Source organism: Podarcis tiliguerta (assembly GCF_965153285.1).
Source record: "Podarcis tiliguerta genome assembly, chromosome: 8".
NCBI lineage: Eukaryota > Metazoa > Chordata > Lepidosauria > Squamata > Lacertidae > Podarcis > Podarcis tiliguerta.
The window spans coordinates 3,546,519-3,570,715 of record NC_139541.1 but is presented as its reverse complement, the minus strand read 5'-3'; the positions used below and the strand labels follow the sequence as shown (position 1 = coordinate 3,570,715).

Genomic DNA, 24,197 nt, shown 5'->3' with positions numbered 1-24,197 from the left:
AGCAGCTTTTAAGATGTCTGGAAGTCTCCTTTACAGATATATTTGGGTATAACTGCCAAACATTTTGCAAAATTCCAAACAGTGATGAGGGTGATGCAAGGGGGGTGGGGATAGCCTGAAGGCACATCAAGAGTACATGTGGAAAGGTGTCTTTTTTCAGCCTTTGCCCCATTTGCTATTCCCTTCCAGTATGCCACCTCCATTCACAGAATCATCAAACTCCATCTACGCCAAACTCCTCCTATTCATTCAAGGAGAAGGCTGTCCTATGGCCCCGTCTGCATTAGAAATTTGAACTATTATAACAAAGAATCCTGGGAGCTGTAGTTTGTTAAGAAGAAGAAGAAGAAGAAGAAGAGTTTGGATTTGATATCCCGCCTTTCACTCCCTTTCAGGAGTCTCAAAGCGGCTAACATTCTCCTTTCCCTTCCTCCCCCACAACAAACACTCTGTGAGGTGAGTGGGGCTGAGAGACTGTGACTGGCCCAAGGTCACCCAGCAGCTGCATGTGGAGGAGCGGAGACGCGAACCCGGTTACCCAGATTACGTGACTACCGCTCTTAACCACTACACCACACTGGCTAGGAGCAGTTATTAGAGGTCTCCTAACAACTATTTGCATCCTTGATAAACAACAGCTCCCAGGATTCTCTGGGGGAAGCCCTTTAAATGTGTAGTGTGGACCTAAGTAGCTGGGTAGGTGGTGAGTTGTGATTATCTCTTTTTTATTTAAACAATTTATATACCACTTAACTACAATAGTATCTAAGTGGGTTACAAAGATACTATACAAAAATATAAAGATCAGTTAAAAATACGAATTCCAACTTCAATTAAAATACGAATTCCAACTTCAATTAAAATGCTGGAATAAAAACAGTCTTCAGTAGGTGTCAGAACTTCTGTACGGAGGGTTCTGCTGAACTTCAGCTCGAAAGGAGAGCCATAAAATTGGGCCCACAATGCTGAACACACAGCTACTAGTGGATATGAACCACACATCTGATCATCTAATTCCTTATATCCCAGCCCAAAGAAATGCAAATTGCATCTTTTGATCATTTTCTTTCTCCTCCATGCCTTCAAGGCAGACTTAATTTTCATTTTCAGACATTGTCATTCTGACAGAAAAGGTTTTCCATAAATAATGATGTGTGACGTCTTTGCATAATCCTATATTCCTTTTGACTCTTGCGGAACACAAGGCCCAGGAACGGAACACGCAAGTCATGGGCCTCCAGAAAGCAAAGGAATCCCTTTCCATTGATTTCCTTTGTCAGCCAAACACATTTGTAGTAGAGCCAAACAGAGCAGTAATATCAGTCCTCCTCATAGTAAAACTGAGGAGTTCTGAAGAACAAAGAAGTCTAGAAGTGATTTTTTTCCCTTTTCCTTTTTACTAACCACCATAGAACATGATTGAAATGCTCTTGGGCCTAATGCATAAACGTGAAGTGACTGCGAATTTCTATCTGGGTTACATTTCAGGCAATTGCCCCTTGTCAGTGGCATTTAATTTAGAGGCAAAGAAGGGAGGCATGGATCCCAAGGCCAAAATGAAAGCAATTCCATTAAGGTTGTATCCTAGCAGGGGAAAGTTCAGGCATTGGTTCAGGGTAATTGTTACCCTGGCAGTTGCAGTAACAGAAATGCTTTATTTACCACAGGCCACGGGTGATATTAAATATGAAAGGTAGCATTTGGTTGACTAAGAAGGTGGGAGACAGCAACACAACAGAGGTTTATACAATTATGAAATGTGTGGAGAGATAAATAAATTATTTCCTCATGCTACAATTTGCCACAGATGAGAAGTGAGTGATGGGGGGCAGCCAGAGGGGCAGAAGGAGGAGCTGAGCAAGCATTTAGGGCAGCAGGTCTCAACCTGTGGGTCCCCAGATGTTGTTGGACTACAACTCCCATCATCCCTGAGCACTGGCCTTGCTAGCTAGGGGTGATGGGAATTGTAGGTCAACAACATCTGGGGACCCCACAGGTTGAGAAAGGCTGATTTTGGGTTTAAGAGCTGTTTAAGGAGTATGGTGTCCCACACAGTTGGCTGTGCTGTCATGACGTTGCCCTTGTGGCAAGATGGTGAGGGAGGCACTCAAAACCAATGACTCGTCTGGTGGGAAGCTTGGAGAAGGAGACTGAAACCCTATAAACAACAATGGCTTCTCCTCTGCAACCCCCGAGGCTACGTCGGTGCCATATTAAATACCCTGTGAGAAAACAACTCTGGGTTCTTCACCCTCCAGAGTTAATGCAGACCAGCTCAGACTCCCTCACTCATGATCAAATTGTGGATGACTTGATTTCTGAGGCAAAGGACAAACTTCTCCACCCCCATTCAATGTACCAAAACTGAGCAGACAGGCAACTGAACCTTGGTGACAGGGCAGGGCCTCCAAAACAGGCCATATGCAGCTCTCTTCACCAACATCTTGCTATTCTCCATACACCCTGCCAACATCTGGCAACTGAGGTGTCCCCCCAACTAGTGGTAGGTCCTGAAAACTGATGCCTTGATATATCCTGACCAGCACCAAGTGTGGTGTAGTGGGTAGAGGACCTGGGGGCCCAGGGGTCAAATTCCTACTTGGCCAGTCTAACATACCTTGCAGGGATGTTGTGAGGATAAAATGGAGGGGGAGGAGAACCATACACTCCACTGTATGTTCCTTGGAGGAAATGTGGGATATAAATGTAAAACAATAATTACATAGCACCTTAAGACCTGAGGGTAGGTTGGTGTGACTGTTTAGAACACTGTGGTTGAGCAAGGGACTGGAAGGTGGCACAGGCCACCACACCCAGATGCTTATAGCCACTATAGGGGTGGCCCTCCATGCTCCCTGCTGCATTTTCCACACAGGATCTCAGGCACATAGTGCAAAACTAATCAAGCTGTTTAACTACCGGTATTTTACACAGAGAGAAATATATAATCAATGTGGTCTCCTCCCTAGGTCTCATATGTCAACATGGTGACTTGCTGTCTCCTTCGGCCTCCACACTGCACTCTCAAATATGTTGCAGTGCATGCAATGAATTGTTCAGAAAGTTCTCTAAGGAGCTGGTTTCTTGTCTGACATGACCAGCACATATACTTCTCCAACAATACACCCACCCCAGGCTTTTCTGGTTTCATGCCAGATGACAGACCTTCCAACTCCATTATTTTAAGTATTGTCAAGATGGAGTGACAATCAAACTTGCTTTTCAGTTCTATAGAAAGCAGATGTCACACCTCAACCCAGCTCAGAATAGCATGAATGGACCAAATGGTCTTTCTGCCAAACTTTTAACAAGTGCTATTTTTCTGGGACGCGGGTGGCGCTGTGGGTAAAACCTCAGCGCCTAGGACTTGCCGATCGTCAGGTCGGCGGTTCGAATCCCCGCGGCAGGGTGCGCTCCCGTTGCTCGGTCCCAGCACCTGCCAACCTAGCAGTTCGAAAGCACCCCCGGGTGCAAGTAGATAAATATGAACTGCTTACAAGCGGGAAGGTAAACGGCGTTCCATGTGCTGCGCTGGCTTGCCAGATGCAGCTTGTCACGCTGGCCACGTGACCCAGAAGTGTCTCCGGACAGCGCTGGCTCCCGGCCTATAGAGTGAGATGAGCGCACAACCCTAGAGTTGGACACGACTGGCCCGTACGGGCAGGGGTAACTTTATTTTTCTAGAAAAAGAAGTGCTGGAACTCACAATGAACACCTTCCTCATTCTCTTAGAATGGCAATGGTGTCCATCTGAAAGGTGTCAGAACTGAGTTCTGGTGAGTTCCAGCTGGAAAAAAAAGCTCTGATTTGAACAATATGGTCCTTGGGCCTTAGCACTACCAGGTAGCAATAGGAAGACCAGCAGGCCTGTACTGTTCCCTCATGGTGCATATCACCAGATATCATTTCCTTGGACACCAGATGCAAAGGAAACTAAGATTAGTTCCATTCTAACAGCAGAAATGATGCTTCTTTGTTCTTTGGATTGTAAATGAGCATGTCCTTTTTCTTAATGAATCTCATTGCTCCAGAAAATTCAATAGTTCCAAACCTTTAGGCGAACCAGAGTTATAGCCTCTGAAAACCAAAACCAAATCAAACTGCTTGTATATGCATCACATACCAAATTTGCATATCATGTTTTCTTTTGCAGAAGCCAACCACCATCAGTCATGTATATGCATGAATGCAGACTGTGCTTAATGGTTGTTGGATCAGTAATCTTCTAAATTGCATCTTCTAATGATGCTTTGCTCACCTGGTAAAACATTTGGACTGGAACAAAGCTAGGCAACTAACTCATACGCCACAATTTATTTGATCTCTGTGTGGGCATTCATTGCTGGTGATCACTGCCAAGTGCTGGAACAGATCTTGGACAACATCTACTTCCTTGCCATCAATTTTCACTGCTTTCTCTGATCCCAGAGTCACAGCTCTATTCTTCTTTAAAAAGACACAAATATAGGCTAATTTCCCAGTCATGTATCAGTATCCTGGCTATATTCACACCCATGCCACCCAGCACTTACTCTCACTCAAGTTACAATGTTGTTCTGGTTTTAGCATTGCAAGGATGGTCTGTGTAGATGATACATCTTTGTCCATGCACAAACATGAGGTCTCAACCTGCAGTTCCCTTGTGGAGGCGATTTCATCTACAAGGGGGCTTGCCAGCAGCCACACCACACCCAAAGCAGGGCTGGCCCAAGATCAGAGTCCAAGCAAGTGGAGCACACAACAAAGAGTCAGGTGAGAGGCAAAGTCAGGGCAGTTCCGTGGTCATTTTTCACACAGGCAAGAGATTCAAAAGCAGACAGAAGCACAGAGCCGGTAAATATACATTGTTCCAGAAGTTCTTCAAGCTCAGCACTGGGTTTTTTTAAGCTGGAGCTGCTTGACTGAGTCATGACAGTAGGGGAGGCCACTAAGATTTTGCATGAACTCACTCAAACACTGTCAATGACTAGATCAACCATAGAACCTTCTTCATACCACATCCTTATGCTAAGGCCCAGCTGTTCATCTCATGTTCCTCATGAAAGCCTGTATTGGACTCCCAAGATTCTCCCCAAAGTGATAATTTCTTCTGTCTACAAAGGGCCCTCCTGAAACATTGAGTAGAGTTCAGGATTCTTTTTTGGAGGTCAGTCATATTCCGGAGATGAACACATAACTGCTTTGGTGAATAGAGTTTCATTTGCTACTGCTATGTGTAAATATAGTTTAAGACCTATAGGTGTGTTTTTCTGCCCTGAAATGCAGAATTTGCAAAATTCAGCACTGTAAAGGACATCTTTCTCTTTCTCTTAGCCTCTTTCCTATCCAGGGGATCCACTGGTCACCAACGGAGGTGGAAGCCAGACCGAAGTTGGGGAAACTCTTCACTGAGCAGCTGCAGTTGCATATATCACCACATGGGGCAACAGTCAGCAATTCCTGATACCTGCTTCTTAATGGAACCACTTGCAAAGCAGTAAATTGGTGCAGTGGTACCTCTAGTTACAAACTTAATTTGTTCTGGAGGTCCATTCTTGTATATGATACACTTCAGTTAATAACTGAATTATTTTAAAATGGAACAACAAAAACCAAATTAACCAGAAGTGTACTTTTGGATTTTATTACCCCCCCCCAAATAGCTGTATTCATATTCCAAAATTAGCACCTTGGTATAATAATAATAATAATAATAATAATAATAATAATAATAATAATAATAATATTTATACCCTGCCCATCTGGCTGGGTTTCCCCAGCCACTCTGGGCGGCTTCCAACAAAAGATTAAAAATACATTAAAACACCAGTCATCAGTATTAAAAAATAAAACCAAAATATTATTGTAAAAATATATATAAACCAAGGTTAGAGTTTCTCATTTGATATTACCCAAGTATCTATATTTCAAAAAACAAACGAGGCATAACATGCAGGCATAACAAATTAATCCCCAAAGCCTCATTTGACCCCATAACTTGGTGTTCAGGAGGTCAATGTTGAACAGCTCATTTTTCTGAACATTTTTGTACAAGACACATTTGCACTGTCATTTTGTCTTTTTTGCCCTGGACTATTGTGTTAAGGGATAGTTCTGCTGTAGGGGTCTGATCTAGAGACAACACACTTCCCAGCCAGCTGTTATTGCAAGCCCGTCAACTTGTTGGAGATCTCAGAAGAAAAACGGAAAAATGTTTGAATGGACTGCTGGTCTCAGGTGTTCTATTTCCTCCAAAAAGATATCGCCTCTTATCCCCATTGTCAGAATGATGCCTTTAGGTGTGAGAGTCACATTAAGCAATGAAGTCCTTTACCAATAATTCTCCCTTCCTAAGTGCTTAGAGAAGAACACTCCAGAAAATAAGACTGAGCAGAACTAACACGATTACAAATTCCCTCAGTGGTATTCTGCTGCCATTCAGAACATCAATGGGCACAGCTGAAAAACTCAGATACAAATACTATTAATGTGCAATGCAAAAAATTCTTAAAGGGCTGGCAGCAAGGTGGCAGGCAGAATATTTTTATTCACTGATTTTACAAGTGTGTGATTCCAGAAAGCGAGCACTGGAGAAAGGCAGATTGCATTTCAGGGGTTGGTGGTTGGTAGAAAGAATACTGGATTGTCAAACTGCTTGTATTGGATACCTAAGACTTGTGGACAAATTATTCATTTAAAAAAACCCAATTAGCTGAGGTCCTCCAGGTTATATATTTCCCATGTGACCAATGGCTTTGAACGTAATCCATCCCAGATCTCGTGAATACATTTCTGTTCCTAGGAAGTGACTATTGAATGCCCTCAAAATATATCATACTTCCTCACCTGACTAAAGCCAGATATCATAATCGTCTCCTGATTCTTTTGGGTGATTATTTATTCATGCACACCTCTGATCTTTTATGCACATTGATCTGCATGCAAAGGAGATAGAAGGGCTTGAGTTCTAGCACCTCTATTAAGAAATACTCAAGGATGGTTTGGAGCGGAGGGGGTGGGGAGCCTTCCACCATGTAGGCAACATTTACTTGTATGCCAAACACAGGCTGAACATCATTTCAGGGAGAGACCACTAGGGCAGGCAGTCCGTTGATGGAGGAATGCTTAAACTCTCTCTCCAACATGGAATGCTTAAACTCTCTCTCCCCCTCCCTCTGCAAAGAGGAATCTGGGTACCTTCTGGCTGCAAAGTAGATGGTGGCGCTCTCTCTCTCTCTCTCTCTCTCTCTCTCTCTCTCTCTCACACACACACACACACAAACACACACATCCAGGAGAAATCCCAGCTGTTTTGTGATTACTTCTGAGGCAAGAGAATGGGATCGAGCAGCTTGATCACATTTCCAAAAACTGGTGAACTGTTCTTTTCTCGTTCTGAGACATTTTGAATGGCTTTGGAATAGTGAGGTGCCTTTTAAGATGTTTTATGTCTGACTCTAGGGTTGTGCGCCCATCTCACTCAAGAGGCCGGGGGCCAGCGCTGTCCGGAGACACTTCCGGGTCACGTGGCCAGCGTGACATCGCTGCTCTGGCGAGCCAGAGCCGCACACGGAAACACCGTTTACCTTCCCGCTAGTAAGCGGTCCCTATTTATCTACTTGCACCCGGGGGTGCTTTCGAACTGCTAGGTTGGCAGGTGCTGGGACCGAACAACGGGAGCGCACCCCGCCGCGGGGATTCGAACTGCCGACGTTTCGATCGGCAAGCCCTAGGCGCTGAGGCTTTTACCCACAGCGCCACCCGCGTCCCCCCTTTATGCATATTAGTCAATTATATTTTAAAGATGATTATATATGTTTGCTGAAATTTCAGAAGTTGGTATTGCTTTGTATTTTTGGTTTTGGATATGTATTTTTTAGATTGTATCTTTATGCAGTTCACTGCTCTTAGCTCTCACTGGAGGAAGGGCAGTATAGAAATGGATTCAATTAACCAATCCATCAAATAAAGCTGGTAGTACTAGAGATGGATGGGCCACTGTTTTGGTCCAATTCAATTTATCATGTGTTTATTCTCATTCTGTCCCATTTCCACATTAATCTGCAAATTAAAAATATGTTCAAAAACTAATCAGTATGTATTGAAGTAGTACTGAATAAAGTATTTTATCACAAAATATGTATTTAAATATGCATTGTATTTATATGTATGCATTTCTGAATGAATTTTATCCTAAATATAAATTTTAAATGCATTTTGGAACTTTCTTGACCTGAGGACTTGTATTGTAAATTTCAGAGAAGAATGGCGTTCAAATGAATATAATGTTCCAGTCCATAAGGCAGGTCTGAATTAGATCAGTTTGCTTAAAAATGCCGGACCAAACACAAGTTTGTTCCACCTCTAGTCAGCACATGAAAGATCCAGCAAGACTTTCAGGATGAGGCAGCGCCCTTGCATCAGTGAGCCCAACGACTCTCCTGTTCATAGAATCATAGAGTTGGAAGAGACCACAAGGGTCATCGAGTCCAACCCCCTGCCAAGCAGGAAACACCATCAGAGCACTCCTGACATATGGTTGTCAAGACTCTGCTTAAAGACCTCCAAAGGAGGAGACTCCACCACACTCCTTGGCAGCAAATTCCACTGTCGACCAGCTCTTACTGTCAGGAAGTTCTTCCTAATGTTTAGGTGGAATCTTCTTTCTTGTAGTTTGGATCCATTGCTCCGTGTCCGCTTCTCTGGAGCAGCAGAAAACAACCTTTCTCCCTCCTCTATGTGACATCCTTTTATATATTTGAACATGGCTATCATATCACCCCTTCACCTCCTCTTCTCCAGGCTAAACATGCCCAGCTCCCTTAGCCGTTCCTCATAAGGCATCGTTTCCAGGCCTTTGACCATTTTGGTTGCCCTCCTCTGGACACGTTCCAGTTTGTCAGTGTCCTTCTTGAACTGTGGTGCCCAGAACTGTTAACTCTGCCAAACTCATGCCTCTCTGGAACCTCACCTGGATCCACTTTGAATCCAGCGCACAACAGCAGCACTGCCACTGCGACAGCTCCAGCATCAAAAGAGGGATTTATTTTCATCTCAACGTTTAAATAAAATGATCCCACTTGTAACTCTAGGGGTGTGTCCACACCATACATTTAAAGCATGTCCCTTTCCCAAAGAACCCTCGGAACATGAGTTTGTGAAGGGGGCTGGGGACTGCAACACCACAAATGTGCTTTAAATGTATGGTGTGGATGCAGCTTAAGTTTCCTTTCCCATTTCCTTATTTCCACTTCAGATCCCACCAGTGTTTGTGTGTGTACATGGACATGAGATATACATGACTTCTGTCTCTTTGTGCGGCAGCAACCCCAAACAGGGGACAAGTTTGGTTTCTGGGCTGTACACTTTCATAATTCATAGAGCACCAACCTTATCATTTTTAACACTCCACTAAAATGACTCTCTTTCTCTGCTGGATAACCATCAAGCAGAAGTTGCTAACACCCACGCTCCTCCAGGCTCCAATCCCTTGAGGGAACTTCTAATAGCTCTAAGAGCCAACCCTCTGGCCCTTCCACAGCCTCCTTCTTGGGCACTTCCAGAGCTCCTGGACTGGTGATGTAATAGGCAGCAGGACACACTTGGTTCTTCCAGCTCAGGAGGTGTCTGTGAGGGTCCCTATAGGCTCTGGTCACCTGGGAGCTCTTGCCCAGCCATCTCAGGTGCAATGGCCTCTCCATCTCCCTCAGTCAGCTCCTGGTCCCAGACCCTGCTCCCACCATCTGGTGCGCCTGCAGACTCTGACTCTCATGTCCTGATCTCTGCTGGATACAAGGGTCATGGCAGTTCCCCACTGGAAAGACTCTGTGGACACATTCCAAAATGCTGTAGGCCTCCAACCACACATACATGATTTCCTAACATGTTTGCTGTGCCCCATATTTTTTTTACTCCAAGTTGAAGTTACTTATAGAATGGGGCAGCCCTGTGGAGCTCTCTGGATGAATCATAGTCAGAATCAGCTACTTTAAACAATCTAGCAGGAGCAAGGCACTTCTAGAACTGGAGAACTGAAGCAAATCAGGCTGGCATTATTCTCCTCACTTGTTTTGTGAGAAACTGGCCTGTTGGCTGTCCTTCAGGGTTTCATTCCACTGAACAAAGTCACATTAATAACTGATGTTTCTGGAAGCAGTCAACTGGTCAATAAGAAAAAGGAATGGTGAAGAGTGAAATATCCAGCATCTCTAGACTTCAGAGAAGACACTTCCCTTTTGCTCTTCCTTGGTGGAGAAGGGATCGATGTTGCCGCACAGAAAACAATTCAGGTGTCCAGGATTTTAGTGCACTGTGACTATGGATTAGTGGGACATCCCAGGAACAAGAAAAGTAGCAGCAAAGACTGGCGTTTATGAACGTCATGTTTCAGCTAAAAATGTGACCTCCCCTTACTTAGTTTGGAAGCTTCCTGAAATTTGTTCTGCCTGTGCCATTGCAGATATAGGTAATAATTACCATACCCATATTTCAGGGAACAGGGCTGGTGTTTGTTTTATTTCTTTATTAGATTTATATAGCACCTTTACCTTCCAAGTTGCTCACTGTGAGGCATGTAGTCCGCCTCCTCCTCCCCATTTCACCCTCACAACTGTTCTGTGAGTCAGGTCAGGCTAAGAGATCACACTGACTGGCCCAAGGTCACCCAGCGAGTGCCATGGCTAAGTGGGGATTCAAACCCTGGTCTCTCAGGTCATGGTCCAACACCCTAACCATTATGCAGCACTGTGTCTCTGGATTTTAGAGGGTGTGGGCAATGCCAGCCTCCCTAAAGTAGCCCAGTGCTGTTACACCAGATGGATGGGAGCTTAGAGTAGAATGGGGGGGGGGGCAAAGACTGTGAAGCTGAGTTGTCCTCCATATTCTGCCCCCTTCCAATATTGGGATAGACTAAATCACTGCACAAAACACAGAGAAGACCAGAGGCCAGTAAAGATGGTATTGATTCCTGCACTGCAGAGGCTTGGACTAAAACTCTTGGCGTCCCTCCCAACTCTAGTTCTATGATTCTGTTTTTCTTTTTTAAAATGGTTATATTTATCTGGAAGCACTGGAAAGAAAACCACCCAGGCCAGGTGAAGAATGCAGCTTCAGAAATCAATTTCCAGCCCAATTCACAAGCCATTTAAACTAATGTGATTCAGTTTAAGTGCTATTTTTTGAATCAAATAAAAATAAGCACTTGCCATCTTGCAAGTTTCCAAGAATGAGGAGGAGGCAGAAGCTCTGCCCCTGGTGATAATGACAAGTTAAATATGACCCTGGTGGGATGCAATGCTTGTCATAATGAAAAAGCTAGTTCAATTCTTTCTGGCCCATCTAGTGGATTTCAGTGTGGAAATTAGTTCAGTCACCTTTGCAGTAAAGGCCAAGGCAGGATGCAGTGTAAAAGCTAAGTCCTCTCCTGCTCTGACAAGCCACTGGCTTTGAAAAGTCACCAGTAAAAACAGCTGGTCATGTTCTGAGAACGGTCACACAAATTATCTTTTGGATGTAAATTAATCCCATGCAGAATCCCATGGGATGTGAATTAATTGCTTCTATTTCAAGGGAGATAGCATCCTATGCAGAATTTAGTTCACAGTGTCAATGGAGCATGTTATTTTGATTGCTCCATTTCTTTTATGGATGCCATGAAGCTTGGTCGTCAGTCCTGAGCTGAATCGGGAGCCGCTCTTAAATCTATAAGAAAACTGCAAGTCTGGCTCAGCTGCTCCTTCCTGAAACACAGAGTGGAGTGAAAATGCAACATAGGAACGCTTGGTGTTCCAGAAGGGGCAGCTGAGCCACACTTTTGCAATTTCCCATCTAGCACAATATTGTTGTATTGTCAACATTGGCTGGCAATAGCTTCGCAGGATTTCAGACCCAAAAATCTTTTCCCAGCCCTACCTTGAGATGCCAGGGATTGAATCCAATACCTTCTGCATGCAAAGCGCTTGCTCTATTTTATTCATTTTTTATATTTATTATTGCATATACACCCCACCTTTTTCTTCAAGGATCTCAAGGTGACATCATCATCAGTTATTATTATTTGTACCCCTTCCATCTGATTGGGCTGCCCCAGCCACTCTGGGCAGCTTTCATATAAAACATATATATATGTAAAAACATAGTAAAACATTAAATCTTAAAAAGATTCCCTATATAGGGCTGCCTTCAGATGCCTCCTAAAAGTGATATAATTACTTTTCTCCTTGACATTTGAAGGGACGTCATTCCACAAGGTGGGTGCCACTACTGAGAAGGTCCTCTGTCTGTTAATCCCCCAAACAACCCTATGAGGTAGACTGAGGCTAGGCTGAGAGGCAGCAACAGGCCTAAGGTCACCCAGTGAGCTTCATGGCTGAGTGGGCGATATGAACCCTGGTCTCCCAGGTCTGGGTGTGACACTCTAACCATCACAGCAGGCAGGCTCTCGAAAGGGAGCTTCCAAGTTCTTCTGAGGCACATCTAAAAAAATCCACTCCCCACCATCGCGAATGGAGAAAGCTGCCTGTGGTCTCCCTTAGTATTGCGTGCACTGACTGGCAGCAGCTCTCCAGGGTATCAGGCAGGGAATCTCTTCCAGGCATATCTGAGGGTGCCAGGGACTGAACTTGAGGCCTTCTGCATGCAAAGCAGATGGCCTGTCACTGAGCTACAGTCGCAAGAGTGCCATTCACAGCCCACAAGGGTGGACCAGTCCTGCAACTGTGATGAAGCTCAGTTTGGAAGCAGGATCCCACCCCCAAACCGAGAAGGCAGAGGCTCCCTCTGTCTTCCACTCTGTTACACCTCTCCCACCACTAGACTGCCTAATGTTTGCAAATCACGTGGATCCTTGGACAAAAGGTCTTGCTGAACTGTACATAGCAATTGTGTAGCAGGGATCACGTGCAGCCAGAGAACTGCGCACGGAGGGGACTGACAATGGGATTTAAAACCCCAGGAATACCTCCTCTCGTGTGCCTTTCATGCACCAGCTTGGCACCCCGCAGCACTCTGAATCACAGAGGCTAAAACCCACGGAAACTCAAAAGCAATGGCAGAGCTGTGCCGGCTCCCACAGAGAGGTGACAAACACAGCACTTTTTGAATCAGCCACATATTCAGAGCTCTTGCTACTCCATGGGACTTGATCTTCATTAATGTTGTTAGCCGCTCTGAGCCCGGCTTTGGCTGGGGAGGGCGGGATATAAATAAATAAATTATTATTATTATTATTATTATTAAACCCATGGCGTTCTAGTCTGCACCAAAAATAACTTTATCTTGGAGGTAGAGTGACCAAGCGATTTACCGATCACTTCAACTAGGCTGCACTGGGTCCGAGAATCATAGGCTTGGAGGATACCTTAAGGGTCATCTAGTCCAACCCCCTGCAATGCTCAAGAATCCCTGACAGATGGCCATCCAACCTCTGGTTAAACTCTTCCAATGAAGGGGAGTCCACCATCTTCCCAGATAATCCATTCCACTGTCTAACAGCTTTTGCCCTCAAAAAGTTCTTCCTAATGCTTAGGTGGAATCTCCTTTCTTGTCATTTAAATCCATTGGTTCACTTCAAGCTTGCTCCATCTTCCATGTGGCAGCCTTCCAGTATTTGAAGATGGCTCTCAGTCTTCTCTTCTCTGGGTTAAACATACCCAACTCTCTCCAGCACTCCATGTAAGACATGGTTCATCTTGGTTGCCCACCTCTGAACACCTCTTTTCCCTGACATCCTTGGACAACTCTTTGGTCTTGGTCATGGTGGCTACTTTGGAATCTGCTGGATTGATCGCTTCTGTCGACAGGTGTCTTTTGTACAGGTACTGTAACGAGCTGAGATTACAGGTAAGACCTCTCCCTTACAGCAGGTGCTTCTAATCTCAGCTCCTTACATACAGTGAAGATACCAGGTAGCCTGACATCTGGCTGGTTGATAGGGGATCAAATACTTATTTCACTCATTCTAATGCACATCAATCTCTGACTTTTGTCTTCTGGGTTTCTGGGGGTTTTCCTGTTGTTATTCTGTCTCTCACAGCTACAATAAACCTACCATTAAAATTACGGACTGGTCATTTCTTCGTCAGAGGACAAACGGGCAAATTTAGTGGGGGATCAAATACTTTCCCCCCCTCACTGTACAATACTGAGTGGATTTCAGAAAGTCAGTGGGGAATGAGTACCACATGGTCCAGAAGGCGCAATCTTAACTGGTTAATTTTGAAGGCATTTCTTGAAACAAAAACAAACCACTGAACTCTCTGTGACTGGAAGTTTTGTTTTGTTTTGTTTTTTTAAGACTCAACCAATTCATGAAAGGTAACGATATCTGCCGATATCTGTCAGGATGGTCTGAACTCCAATAACCCCTTTGGTAGAAACTCTGCAGCAACCCTCCCCTCCTCCAAGTATATCTTGCCTTGCCCTCAGGCGCCTAAGATCAGTCATTATATTAAAAACACAGTCTTATAAACAGCAGATAAAAGCAGCCAAGAATCAATAGTCATTCAAGGGGAAAGACTAAAACTATTAAAACAATGAAATGTCATTAAAAGCTTATGTGGATCGCATCAAGTTCATATATATCAGCTTAATGTGCTTTGTCCCCAAAAGCCATCAGATGAAGGATTTGGAATTGTTTTCAGGAGGGTTTGGTGGCGTGGTGTGACACAGAAGAAGGAAGCAATATTGAATACTGGATATAAAGGGACAAAGTGGCAGGAATCAGGCGGCTGCAGAGGAAGGAAAATGCCTCAGACAATGTGAGCTAGGCTGAGAATGTGGGAACCTTGGAGTTGCTGGTTTCAGCATCCAGAGCTGGACAATACTAGGAGCAGCAGGACCCATCCCTTGTAAAAACTTATTTAATTCTGGAAGATCGATGTCACAGTTCGTGGGGACAAAATAAGTCATAAATACAGATGAAGAGGGAAGGGCGGGGGGAGAGAAAATGCACCTGAACTGCAAAAATCTATCTAGATGCTAGTCTTTTGGGGGCAACTCACATTCACCAAACATGCTAAAACTTGACAAAGTTGCAGCATGTGATATGCCTGTTTAACTTCTCTCTCTCATGTATATATATTCTATGTACTGCATATGCATTCTATATACATAGAAATAAGGCTATTGTCATGCTGCAGTTCACATGGCTGCCAACAGGTGGCCACACCAACTGCAGCATGACAAATGGCAAGCAGACAAGCAAGGAAGCAGCATAGGGGGTGGGTGGGCAGGAGGCTCAGGCGAGCTGTTTAATGGAGGAGGGGGTGCCCTTTGAACAGTGGTTTAGCAAGCTGCTATGTGAAGCCTATCTTCCCTCCATTAAATGCAGGTGCAGCAACGTTTAATGAAGAGGGTGGAGGCACCACATAAGGGCTAAGCAATTATGTGAAATGCTTCCTCTCTCCTTTAAAAGAATTGGGGTGAGCTGTGAGGAAAGGAGCAGGGAATAGGCAAGAAGGTGGCTGGGGTGTAAAGGGAAAAGGGTTCGGCCAGTTGTGCGGGAAGGGCAAATGGCAAAGCTGTAGGCAGAGTTGGAAAGTGGAGCAAGACGCTGTAGTGTATCTGTAGTACAATAATATACAGGCAACTCCCCATCTGTGTGCGATCAACATGCGTGCACCATTTTTGGCACTGCAAGGGGGCGGAACAGCTGGCACACATGGTGCCTTGGAACGCAACCTCTGCCCAATTGGGGAGTTGCCTGTATTTATTAACCAACTGCCTCTCTCATCACCCCTATCAGATTGGCGATGCTTCAGGGGGCTCTAGGGTTAGATGTGTATTGCTGGGGCTGTAACAGAACCTAGGGCTTCTGCCTGAAGTGAAGCAATGCAAGAAAGCCACTGAGCCACACCACCACCACCACCACCAGGAGTCTTCAGCAGGAGTGTTGGGTGCTTGCCAGTGACCCACAAAAAACTGTACCACTGCAGGAAGCCCATGATGTTGGAGAGAGGTCCACCTAGCAACTTCCTTTTTCTTTTAGAAACTCACAGTTTGCACTTCTTTCATCTCACCTTCTTGATACAGCATGTGTAGGGCACCCCACAGGAGAGAGGGCCGCTGCTGTTGCAGGAATGGTATGGATTCACATGCCAGTCTCTGAACTCATCGCCTCCGCAGCAGGAAAACTGGGGGGGGGGGGGGAGAGAAAGGAGATAATTGATAAGAACACGTGAAGAGCTCTGGGTGGATCAGACCAAAAGCCCATCCTGCCCTTACAGTGGCCAACCAGGTGTCCACCTTCAGAAGCCCACAAGCAGGGTATGAACACAATGCTCTCCTGACTCACAGAATTTTAGAACTGTCAAGCTGGAAGGGACACCAAGGCTCATCTAGTCCAACCCCCTGCAATGCAGGAACGAAAGCTAAAGAATCCCTGACAGGTCGCTATCCAACCTTTGTTTATAAACCTCCAATGAAGGAGAGCCCACCACCTCCTGAGGCAGCCTGCTCTACTGTCAAACAGCTCATGCTTAATTGGAATCTTCCTTCTTGCAATTTGAATCCATTGGTTTGGGTCCAGAGCAGCAGAAAACTAGCTGGCTCTCTCCCCCAAGTAACAGCCCTTTAGATATTTGAAGAAGGCTATCACATTACCTCTCAGCCTCCTCTTTTGCAGGCTAAACATCTTCAAATCCCTCAACCTTGTAAGGCCTGGTTTGTTTGCATGCTTCTTTTACGTCTCAGGAACAGGAGGACCCAACAAGAAGCTTGGAGCCAGTGCTATTTGCTTGTATTCTACACCCATGTTCAGAGGAAGCTGGGGGTTATGAGGAGAGCTTTGTTGCCCTCACCCCTTGCTTGTAGGCTTCCCACCTGCATCTGGTGAGCAACTGTGGGAATCAGGATGCTGCACTAGGTAAGCCTTTGCATCCTCAAACATCCCATCTCAGCTAACCTTTGCCACTGCTTATTTTATCATCATGGAGACCACAGTGGAATGAAGGAGGCTTTCTTTCTCTTTAGCAAATATCTGCAAAAATGTGCAGAACTGAATTTAAAATGTGCAGAACTGAATTTAGCCTGGAGAAGAGGAGGTTAGGGGTGATATGATAGCCATGTTCAAATATATAAAAGGATGTCACATAGAGGAGGGAGAAAGGTTGTTTTCTGCTGCTCCAGAGAAGCAGACACGGAGCAATGGATCCAAACTACAAGAAAGAAGATTCCACCTAAACATTAGGAAGAACTTCCTGACAGTAAGAGCTGTTCGACAGTGGAATTTGCTGCCAAGGAGTGTGGTGGAGTCTCCTTCTTTGGAGGTCTTTAAGCAGAGGCTTGCCAACCATATGTCAGGAGTGCTCTGATGGTGTTTCCTGCTTGGCAGGGGGTTGGACTCGATGGCCCTTGTGGTCTCTTCCAACTCTATGATTCTATGAAATGGGGGGAAATGAGAAACTGAGAGAACTAAAACTACGAAATCCATCTATCCTTGGTCTCCAGTGAGCTCTTCTCCAAAAGAAAGTCTTCTCACCTGTCAAAAGAAGTGGGGAGCACGTAACAGTGTAATATATTTCAAGTACCATGGGCATGAATGGTGTTCCCAAGAAGAAATCCACAGCACTTATTTGACTTGCCACTTTATCTGCGCTTCAATGAGCGTTGTTTAGATCAATTATATTCTGTACTGACTGTTTTCCCCTCCCTCCAGTCTTCGTATGGCCTATCCCTTGATCTGGGACCCAGTTAAAGCCATTATCTCCTTGCCATGTTCAAAAACTTTGCAATGAGGTATAAGGGACCCAGAACTAGGGTTGCCACCCTTGTTCTGGCAAAATATAGGACAGGGCAGGATGGGGGTTGGGGCATTTTTTAAAAAAAATCTGATGCTGAAATTACTTCAAAGCAATCTATTACAATCTATTGCTGCCTAACAGGATGGCCTCTCTGGAATTTGTCACATGCAACACAAATTTGTAAATCTCTTTGTGCTTCGCCACCCAGAGTTTAAATGCACAATATTTCACACACATACAGTGGTACCTCTGGTTACGAACGCTTCAGGTTACGAGCTCCACTAACCCAGAAGTAGCTGCTCCTGGTTGCGAACTTTGCCCCAGGATGCGAACGGAAATCACACAGCGGGAGGCCCCATTAGCGAAAGCGCGCCTCAAGTTAAGAACGGTTTCAGCTTAAGAACAGACCTCCAGAACGAATTAAGTTCATAACCAGAGGTACCACTGTACATTTGGAGAGGATCCCTAACTTGGCCTAGAAAGTGGGGTGTGTGTGTGTGTGTGTGTGTGTGTGTGTGTGGAGAAGAAATACAGGACAAACTGCATCCTTTATTGAATCAATACAGGATGTAGCGTTTTACATTGAAACATGGACAATTGATCCTCTATTATACAGGACAGGTGGCAAGCCTAAATGGGCGATCATCATCTGAGGCCGTTCTCCGTGTTCCTGCTCCACAAGAGGTTCACAGGAACAGGCCTTTTCTGTGGTGCTTTAGACTGATTAAACAATCTATGGCCTTTTGAATGTGTTTGTGGGAGAGAGCTTATTGGTTTGTTTCTGGCATTTTGCTATGTATTTTGTGTTCTCATTTTGTATTTGTATTTTGTAAACTGCCTTGTGATCTTTGGAAGAATGGTGGTATATGAATAATGAATAACAACCCCAACTTGGTCCCCTCCAGACGGCTTGGACTACAACCTCCTTCAGTCTCAAGATCATATAGCTGTGCTGCTTGGGGCTGATGGGAGTCATAGTCCAAAGCAATTTGGAGGGCACCAGGTTGGGGAAGGTTGCCTTGCGCCCTAATTTCCTCTTGCCACTCATCATTATGTCTTCACATCTGCAAAAAGAGGGAAATGTTTGCCTTCTCTCCTTTCCCCTCTCACCCCATGAAAATCCACACAAGCTAATAGCATGCAAAATCATTCATACTATATTGGTTCTCCGATTCACAGGGCTGAAATTCAATCTGCTTCATTTGCTTTGAGAATACATTATTTCTGCAGGCAATCAAGAAATTTCAATGCTGGGTGCAGAGACTTATCGCCTTCCCCCTGTCTCTGTTCTCATTGGCCAGCGCCTGGGTACATCCATCCTCCTTGTAACTCACCTGCTGGGCTGCATTTAAACACCAGCAGTTTTATGGAGCTCATGTGCTCTTGCTGCAGCATTTAGTTGGGAAATTAGACTGAACCAGAGGCCTCTAGGGAGTATGTGAGAGATCAGCCACAGCGGTCACAGCAAATGAACAAAATGAGCATCCCTTTTCTCCAGGAATGGTTTGTGTGGCAGGTAGATCCAGTTACCTGTTTCAATTCTCAAAGACAAACAGCTCACAACAGGCAGCAGACATCGGTGGAGACCAGCCAGTCTCCAAGGCATGTTTCCATGAGTGTATGAAGAAGTGAATCTATGGGACTGCAACTGCCAGCCTCAACCCACAACTCTGTTTGCAGGTGGTGAATTGGGGCAGCTGCTTCAGCTCCATTTGGGGGGGGGGGGGGAAAGGTTCAACAGCTCTTGGGAAAGGACTGGCAGCTGTGGGCAGGTCTTCTCTATCCTCTTAAAAAGCTGCTACCTTCAGTGGTGCAACAGCATGAACAGTGCTATGGCCACAGCCTGCCTGCCTGCCTTCCTTCCTGAGCCGCTAAAGCTTTGCTGCTGCCACCGCCACCCTATCTCTGTGGCCAGTAAGCCCTGTTCTGTCTCCACTGACATTGTTCCAAGGGTGGAATTGCAACCCCTGAAACAGCCACCCCTAATAGGAAAAATAGGGTGGCAAATTGGGAAATGGCTTTCTCAGTCCACTCCATCCTTGGGCTTACCATTTTTTTTTGCTCTATAAGACTCCCTTCTTCCCTCCTAAAAAGTAAGGGGAAATGTGTGTGCGTCTTATGGAGCAAATTCAAACTGCGCAGCTACCCCAGAAGCCAGAACAGCAAGAGGGATTGCTGCTTTCACTGCACAGCGATCCCTCTTGGTGTTCTGGCTTCTGAGATTCAGAATATTTTTTTCCTTGTTTTCCTCCTCCAAAAAATAGGTGTGTCTTGTGGTCTGGTGCGTCTTATAGAGCGAAAAATACGGTAATTCAAGGTGCCAGTACTAACCATTTCAAGCCATTGACAGCCTGGGTCCCACTTAGAGGCTGCCTTTCCCTTTGCTCTGATGCTCTTCTAACTTTGTGCAAGGTGGAAATTGTCCCAGAGAGAAGCTGGACCTTCATGCCAATTGCCCCAAGGCAGTGAACTGCTTCCTGGAGCACATAATTCTACTCTTTCTCATTGGGTTCCACAGGTGTGTGTGTGCAAAACACATCTCTTCTGCTTGGTTTTTGGTTTGACAGGATGGTTTGCTTAGGTTTTTGTCGGCGGCGGTGCTGCTGCTTTTTTTTGCTCCTTTTCACTAGTCTGTTGAATTTATTTTAAAAAAACATTTTTATTTATTATGGTACCCCACCATCAGTGCTGAAAAAGTGGTTGATAAATGTTTTAAATAAATAAAATGGCTGCAGGCTGGTCACCAGGGGTCTGATATATTGTCCTCTCCCTCAGACTGCACAGCCAAGGAGACATCCCCACAGCGCTCTGAAAGGGAGAATTATACAACACAAACCAGAAAAGTGTCACAAGATGGATTTGGGGGTGGAATGAGGAGGGATGCGTTTGACACCCCAATCCTTGCCTCTCAATAAGAAAAGACATTTCAAATTCAGCCTGCTATGGACATGCACTGCGGAGTCTGCCTGATATGCAGATAAGAAGTCAGTCATCAAGGGAGACATCTCCCAAAATTGTAGCCATTAAGCTGTCTGGATAAAATAAGCAGAAATCAAGAAGATTTATGGACTCAAGACAACCACTCTCTCATTGGACTATAATTTGTACTATTTATTGCTTTTGAAATTGGTCTTTTCCTTTCATACTTGGCTCCTCAATCAAAGGAACTGAAGATGTCCAAGATCCTTTGCAAAAGAATGATCTTAAGAACTGCAAGAACCTGAGAATTTTGGTTTCAGATCTGCACTTTATCTTCTTGGTTTTTCAAACACCCAAATAAACTTTGATCCCTGACCAGTTTTTCTCAATATTAAGTCTCAACAGGAAAGCAAATATCATTTTGTTGACATAAATCTGCTCACCCCAACCTGTAGCCTTTCAGATATTTTCAGCTACAACTCTCATCTTGGTATATTATTTGCACAAAGTCCTGCAAAAATTGATTGTATACCTATGAGACTTAGCTCCTGCATCTTGTGTTTCAAATCAGGGTATGTTTTCCCATTGATATAAGAAGAATAATAATCTTGATTTATCTTACAAGTAAGCTTGTAAAATGATCTCTCTTCCATAGATGAAAGGATCTATTTAAGCAGAGTAAGCTGAAATGAATAGCAATTGTAAAGGTATTAGCCTTTTAACAGAAAACTAATCAAAGGCTTAAGCTGTTCCATATGCAATAAGCACAATTAAAAAGTCCCCAAATCTCCAGTTCTCCCAAATGTTCATTTTCTAAGCTTAAATTAGGAAGCCTGCTCTGCCCCAGAGTTTCTGCAGTACTCCTGTGATCCACACATATCTGGTACCAAAACCAATCTGGTGCCCTGTGATTAATCCCCAGTGTTCCTGGGTTGTGCTGAGTGAGTGCTGCTAAACAACAGGAGGTAATCTTTTAAAAAGCGTATCATCCAGATCCAACTTGCAGCATTTCCTTGCCAACAGCAGCTCACACACCTCCGAGAAGTAGCTGCCACTATGGGACTTTCTCACAATGTCCAAAAGATAAGAAGTGGTCTGAACAATATCCCAGAAAAACCAGCTAGCTGGGAAACTAAGAACACAAGAGCTATCCTTCTGGATAAGACTGGGTGGGTATCCTTCATGTCCAACAAGGGCCTGCCAGATTCCTCTAGGGAGCTTATAATATGGACATAAAGGCAAGTACCCTTCCTGTTAGTTCTCTACAGCATCTAATGCTCACTGCCTCTGAATGTGGAAGGCTGCCTTGAGTTATCAGTCCATACTATGAAGCCCATGAATTGTGGGGACCAAGGGAGAAAGACGCTCAAAGTAAATGAGACAGCTAGAGGCAACTTCTAGCCCAGTTCTCCAAGTCATCTCTCAGCAAGGAGATTCCCATGATGAACAATGCTATTCCAATTTCTGGTGCAGTCTTGGGGCAATAGCAGGGTCTTCTCCAGCCAGCAGCAGCCGGGATTCATGGCAGTGGCATTGCTGCTGCTTCTTATCTGGATGGGGCAGGGCTGGGGCAGGGCTGGGGTTGGGCGCCTCTGTGGGAGCACCAGATTGTCTCCACCATTGCTCCCACACCGTGTCCTGTCTCCCAGTTGCCGAAGAACAAAGACTAGACAAAAAGTTCTTTCCAAAAGCCTAAATGCTTATATCACTGTGGTACATGGGAACGGTTGGTTTCAAGCCCTTCAGAGGTAATCCTAAATACAGCTACAACAAAGGCAAGTTCTCTACCTGGCAAGCTCTGAAAGTTGATATGACACTATCACAATCCTTGGCTTTCCTATAGATAGGAACAAGGAGGACTTTTCTTAAGGCTGTAAGCATTTCTGCAATCTCCTGCTACATTTGTGTTCCCTTCTCTTTTGACTCCTTCTCGACCTAGGTGACAGGACAAGGGTCTCTCTCCCCCCTGAGGTGGCTGGGACCATTGAAACATCCCCCTCTGGGCAGGCAGAGCTACTCCCAGGATAGGATGGTGCTGGAGCGGGCATGCCAGAGAGAGGCTCTGCCAAGGTTGGAGAGGGTGGCAAGAACACAGAGGGAGGTGACACTCATGGCTCCCATTGTGGGGATGTTGGAGGCAAGAGAGCAGCTAAGGAAGGCTGCTCTCTGCCGCAGAATCCTAGCAGATTCTACTCTTGGCCAAACCTCCCTACTCTTGGCCAAACTTCCCTCCGCAGTATTCTGACTTGGCTAGCCCCTGTCGCAACTGCCAAGGTAAATACCGATGGTGCTGCTGTCACCAGCCCATCCCCCACTCCAGGCTGCCTCCAGCTCCTGTCTCCATTTACATGTGCATGTCCTGTTAAAATATCAAACTCTGCTCACTTCTGGATTCTGTCCCTTGGACATGCCAAAATATGATGGGATGCTGGAGTTGGCTTTTATAAATAGGTTGTCACTGTCAAATTCCTGCATTGAGTTTTTAATGGCTGCCATGGCCGTGACCAGCTGTTTGGAAGATGGAGATGAAACAGAACGAGCCACAAAAGGAGACAGAGGGAGACATGCTTCCTGCTAGCTGGACCGTAAGAGAATCATCTGGGATGTGTGTTAAGGATGCATTTCAATTATATTCCCGAGGAAAATTCTCCTGCAAAATGCAGAGCTCCAGAGGTGAACCTATTGTCAAAGCAGTTTATATTTATGAGATACAGCAAAATAGTTTACTCAATTCAAAGGGTAGAACTGAATGCCCTTCTATTACCATTGTTCCATTACTGATAGAATGTCAGTTTGCCAGACTGAAACATCTCATTGCACTGGTTCCTGCTAGCACAACAGTTTACTTGAATCTGACCCAAAGTTTTTAAAATAATGGGTGGTATTTAATAGGTTTTACTCCAGGTAGACTCACTGAAATGAATATGACTAAATTAGGTCCATTCATTTCAATGGGTCTACTCTGAGTAAATCTTAGTTGACTACCACTCATTTTTTATTTATTTTTTTGCAATGAGGCATTCCCACTCCTTTGATTTGTTAAGAAATGAGTTTTGGAATGTAAAGTAATGAATAAGCATCATAAAGGGAAAATGTGTGTGTGAAATAAAATTTATTTCATTTCATTTATGAATCTCTTCCCATTAAATATCCTGAACTGACTTAACAGTAAAAACCATCAAAACAAAAACGATTTCAAATCCAATACAGATACAAACGGGAATAATAAAATCTCCCCTTAAAAAAAACTCTCTTCAAGAGAGTCTGAAAAGAAAACAGAGACAGCATGATAGGGAGTTTCAAGATGGCGTATACATCCATTCAAGGAGGAACCTGGCCTGTCTCCACACCAAGACAAAACTGTGGCAGATCCTTATCTAAGAGATATCATTTGCAGATGACACAGCCATAACAGCGCACTCCGAGGAAGCTGTACAGAGACTCATCAACCATTTTGCCCAAGCCTGCATGGAGTTCACCCTTACAATCTGCCTTACGTAGAGCAACATCCTGGGTCAGAACAGCACCAGCACTCCATGCATCAGCATGATGACCACATGC

General features: G+C 44.7%; 1 protein-coding gene across 2 annotated transcripts in view; it reads right to left on the bottom strand.

Moving 5' to 3' along the window:
• The window catches only part of LOC310683831 (tetraspanin-15-like), a 91,491-nt gene that overhangs the window by 16,019 nt on the left and 51,275 nt on the right, over window positions 1–24,197 (bottom strand). For both annotated transcript variants that reach the window (XM_083454255.1, XM_083454256.1), the window contains one exon: window positions 15,996–16,109. In XM_083454255.1, the coding sequence (XP_083310381.1) occupies window positions 15,996–16,109 (114 nt within the window). The remainder of the gene's footprint in view (window positions 1–15,995; window positions 16,110–24,197) is intronic.